Source organism: Aplysia californica, unplaced genomic scaffold (assembly GCF_000002075.1).
Source record: "Aplysia californica isolate F4 #8 unplaced genomic scaffold, AplCal3.0 scaffold00207, whole genome shotgun sequence".
Taxonomy (NCBI): domain Eukaryota; kingdom Metazoa; phylum Mollusca; class Gastropoda; order Aplysiida; family Aplysiidae; genus Aplysia; species Aplysia californica.
In genome coordinates, this window is record NW_004797477.1 from 503,244 (window position 1) to 508,286 (window position 5,043).

The following is a 5,043-nucleotide window of genomic DNA, read 5'->3' on the forward strand; positions in this document are numbered from 1 at the left end:
AAAGTTATTATAACTTTTAAACCCACGGTGGTAATAATGGTCTCGAGATTAGGCAACAGCATATTTAACTAAAGATGTGAACACATTAACAAAAAGCAAAGAAGCAGAGATGACAATACTACAAAGGATATGAGATTAGCAATTCGGTTTCAAATATGGCTGTCTTTGTCTAGGCTAGCTTTACGTGGTCAGGAAAATTAAATCATAACAATGACCTCACAGCACTCACACAGCAGCATCGAGATCATTAGGCGTTATCTCCCCATAAACTTTTAGCAGCGTTTCTATTGCTATTGCCTGGCTCCTTCCGGTTGTTTTTCATTCACACCCCTCTTGTCAGGGTAGATAATATCTAATATGTTAACACCTAGCCTTCTCGGATAAGGGTGAAAAATGTTTGAGGTAACGTTTCTACCAAACGGAAAAAACAATGTTGGTGGTGACGTTTCTGCCAAACGGAAAGTGACAAATTAATGTGTCAGGCGGGTTTTATGACCTTTTGCAGTTGTGAGTGCCATAAAGCAGTTACTAGACATAACAAACAAACAAACAAATAAATAGAAAATATGGAGTAAGCCTTCACTTCACCATAGCATTAACTTTCATTTTGGAGATGGTGTAAGATCCATCTTTGATATAGCTTTGAGAGAGTGTCAACACCAATTGTGAGGCAGCGTGGTGGAATCAGGCTCTCGTCAATTTTTGAGGCTTGTTCACTTGTCTTTACTTGGATGAAAAATACATCTATTTATCTTGAATACAAGTTGAGATATTTGCCAAAGAATGAGGTGGGGGGCACTTGTTTTCGGAGGTAAAATTAGTGGGAAAATGGCCACCAAAGATTACTTATTTATTTAACATACGAGTCCGCGGTAACTGAAACGATTTTCAGAAAATCAGAAAAATCCACACAAAAATGAGTTCTTAAATGGGCATGAAAAGTGTTGAGCCTAAAAACAACAATTTGATAAAAAATCAGGCTTGGTCACAGAAACAATTTTATTGGTGGCTCATGCCTGCCTTTAGTGTACACCTGTTTTATTTATGTCACGTGTACGTGACTTCTGTTGTGTCTGATTAATTTATTATCTAACTGCAAATCGATTAATCGTTGAACTGTAAGGGGAAATAGACGCGGAGACCGTAAAACTGTCCTTGATTTTTTTCTATTGTTATAGTGTGGCCATTTAGTGGTACGTATTCTGCATAATTGCACTCATTTTAAATGTTTTGCTTAATCGTATCGTCGAAACTGACCAAAAATAAATTATTCATTATTATTCAATTATTCATGATTGGTTGTCATCGTGAATAAAGACTATAACTGCTGCACGCGTTTCCCGACAGGTTGGAGACGCCAATGCCGACCATGCCCAGTGGCAGCCTCCAGAGAAGATGACCACATCCAGAACCTGTCAGTACATCACCAAGGGCACCAAGGGAAGTGACGTAGCCGGAGCGACGGCCGCCTCTCTGGCTCTGGGATACCTCATTTTCAAGAGCAGCAGTTAGTAGTGGCATAATTATGTACAATCTCTCTCTCTGTCTCTGTCTATCTCTCTGTCTATCTCTCTCTCTCTCTCTCTCTCTGTCTCTCTCTCTCTCTTTCTCTCTCTCTCTCTCTCTCTCTCTCTCTCTCTATCTGTCTGTCTGTCTCTCTTTCTTTGTGTGTATGTGTCTCTCTCTATCTCTCTCTTTCTTTCTCTTTCTCGGTGTGTGTGTGTGTGTGTGTGTGTGTGTGTGTGTGTGTGTGTGTGTGTGTGTGTGTGTGTGTGTGTACGCGTTTTATATAGTGCCTGTCTATCTGTTTTAGTGTTTTCTAAAGTTTAGACGAAGAAGATTAAGCAATTTTACACTATGTGAGAGGACTGGGGAGTGCGACGGCCACTGAGTCTTTCACCTTCTTCAGAAACTGTCCATGTACGCGTATCCCCACCCCCACCCCCCACCTCATAGAGTGCATTTTAAGGTAAAATAAGTGTATATCAAATCTTAATTGCAAATCGATTTAAAAGTTCGTTGAACTGTAAGGGGAAATAGACGTTGAGACCGTAAAACTATACTTGATCCCCCCCCCCCCCCCCTGTTATAGTGCGGCCATTTGGTGGTACGTATTCTGCATAATTTCACTCATTTTAAACGTTTTGCTTAATCGTATCGTCGAAAATGACAAATAATGACCAACAGTTATCGGAAAGGAAATGTGTTTTCTTTTGAAGGTTAACATCTTGGACTGTTCATCTAAATATTCTTAAATATGAGGGAGGAGTGTGAAGAGGGTTTTTTCTTTTACAGTTAAATTATCATGAGCAGGTCATCGTTTCAACAGGTTTGTGTGCATTACTCCCAAAAAGGACACAGGACAACAACAATGTTTGACTTCATTACCCCACCAAAAAGGACAGAAATCAATTACCAAAATGGTTTGACTGTATTACCCCAAAAAAGGATAGAGGATAATATTAGTACCAAAAAGGTTTGACTACATTACACTAAAAAAGCGCAGAGGATAATATTAGTACCAAAAAGGTTTGAGTGTATTACCCCAAAAAAGGATAGAGGATAATATTAGTACCAAAAAGGTTTGAGTGTATTACCCGAAAAAGGACAGAGGACAAGCACACAAAAAAGGTTTCAGTGTATTAGAACTAGTAACATGCTGCGACTGTTGTCCTAACGCACTGTAAAATAAAAGCCACACCTGACTTCTCCCCCCCCCCCTTTTCAGACGCTCCCTACGCCAACAGCTGCCTGAACAAAGCCAAGAGCCTGTACAGCTTTGGAAAAAGTAACCGAGGAATCTTTTACGGAACCTCTCCCTTCTACAGGTAAGCCAACTCTTCTCCAGTTGTCGCACTGTATCACCGTGTGCTTTTTGCTTAAGGTCTTGTTGCTCAGAACTCCCTAGACACAACTGTTTTAAGAAAAAATAACTTGTGTAGGTATTTTGTACGCTCACACCAACAGAGTTTAGGCCATTTAAGAGGTGGGCTGAGAGGTGGGCATTTGACGATCTTTTGATGAAAAAAATACACGCCTATCTTGAACAAAAGTCGAAATATTTGCGATTGAAGGAGGTCGGAGTCGCCATGTTTCAGAGGTAAAATATAATGGCCGTCAAGGTCCGGTGATTTCCAAGGCTTGAGAGGCCTTGGAAACTGATAATATCCATATTTTTGTACCTTTAATTAATGTTTTTCAGTAAAGTCCACACACAAATATGTTTTTTAAATGGAAATAAAAGGCGTTCAGTTAACTCCCCCCCCCCCCCAGTAATTAAAAAAAAAAAGTCAAACTGAAGAAAAAATGACGATATTCATCTCTGATTTCAATATTTTGACGAGCGCCTGATTCCATCAGGATGCCTCACATTAACATTTGTTCTGGAGGTTTTGAACCCAAGCAAGATGACTAAACAACCCCCCCCCTTTCTCCTACAGCTCCGGCTCTGACGAGGACGACCTGTGTTTGGGTGCCCTCTGGCTCTACAAGGCCACTGGAGACTCGCATTACTTGAACGACGCCAAATCTTTCCACAACGGAATGGGACCCTCCTGGGCGCAGAGCTGGGACGATAACAAGCTCGCCTGCAGGGTCAGTCCAAGTGGCAATAATAATAACAACAATAATAATAAAATTATAATAATTGAATGACAATAATAATAATATAATAACAATAATAATAATAAAAATAATAATACTATAATAATATAATAATAATAATAATAACAACAACAATAATAATAATAATAATAATAATATAATAATACTATTACTACTACTACTACTGCTACTACTACTACTACTACTACTACTACTACTACTACTACTACTACTACTACTACTACTACTACTACTACGACTACGACTACTACTACTACTACTACTACTACTACTACTACTACTACTACTACTACTACTAAAAATAATAATGATAGATTTGGTGCTCATAGAGCATGGTGTTAAGCGTAAATATGAGCACTATAAATGAAGTTATTATATCATTATGATGATGATTATTATTATACTCGTGAACGACACACACACACACACACACACACACACACACACACACACACACTCACACATATACACACACATAATATATTACATATTATACACGCACACACATGACACTCACACAGACGCGAACACACACACACAACACACAGGAGACACACATACACACACACACACACACACACACACACACACATACACCCACACACATGCCCACATGACCCACACACACATGCACACACACACACACACACACACACATCACACATACACACATGACACACATACACATGACACACACGCACACACACACACGACACACACACCACACACACACACGACACACATACCGTAACCTCTCTGCTGTTCCCTACAGATCCTCCTGCTGGAAGCCACCCACGACAACAAATTGAAAACTGAAATTCAGAACGATCTGAAACCCTGGGTTGAAAAGCACATGACTTACACTCCATGTGGCCTTGCCTGGAAACTCGAGTGGGCTCCCACCAGATACGCAGGTAGTTATTATGTATAGGGATTGGAATTTGGCTTTCATCTTGACATTATATTTATTATATTGACCAGTTCTATCACAGACATACTTTAAATTCGGAAGTCTCGCCTATTACATAGCCTACTACAGTTTATATGGGAATTAAACCCATATTTTATCTGCTTACTTGGAATGCTGACTTCGACTTGGATAAGTAAGGGCGGCGTGGAAAGGAACTGGCCACCCTACCACAATATTATGCCAAAGGCCAAGGAAGTTGTCTCGCTAACAAGGCAATCCCCAATTTCAGGATCAGATGCGGGAACAATTTTCTTTACTTTACTTGGCCGGCATTGACCATAATTCCCAATGACAAGAATCATAGTTGAGAAAAGGTCAACATTCTTCCAGTCCTCAGCTCTCCCTAGTTTGCTTCTTTTTTTCTTCCTCTCGTCCCCAATACTGATTGTACTGTTGTTCTTTTTAGCGGCACAAGTCTCTCTCTCTCTCTCTCTCTCTCTCTCTCTCTC

General features: G+C 40.0%; 1 protein-coding gene across 1 annotated transcript in view; it reads left to right on the forward strand.

Moving 5' to 3' along the window:
- The window catches only part of LOC101852854 (endoglucanase A), an 11,790-nt gene that overhangs the window by 3,639 nt on the left and 3,108 nt on the right, over window positions 1-5,043 (forward strand). Inside the window, exons 4-7 of the mRNA XM_013083043.2 lie at window positions 1,348-1,507; window positions 2,729-2,828; window positions 3,441-3,594; window positions 4,397-4,538. Of these exons, the coding sequence (XP_012938497.1) occupies window positions 1,348-1,507; window positions 2,729-2,828; window positions 3,441-3,594; window positions 4,397-4,538 (556 nt within the window). The remainder of the gene's footprint in view (window positions 1-1,347; window positions 1,508-2,728; window positions 2,829-3,440; window positions 3,595-4,396; window positions 4,539-5,043) is intronic.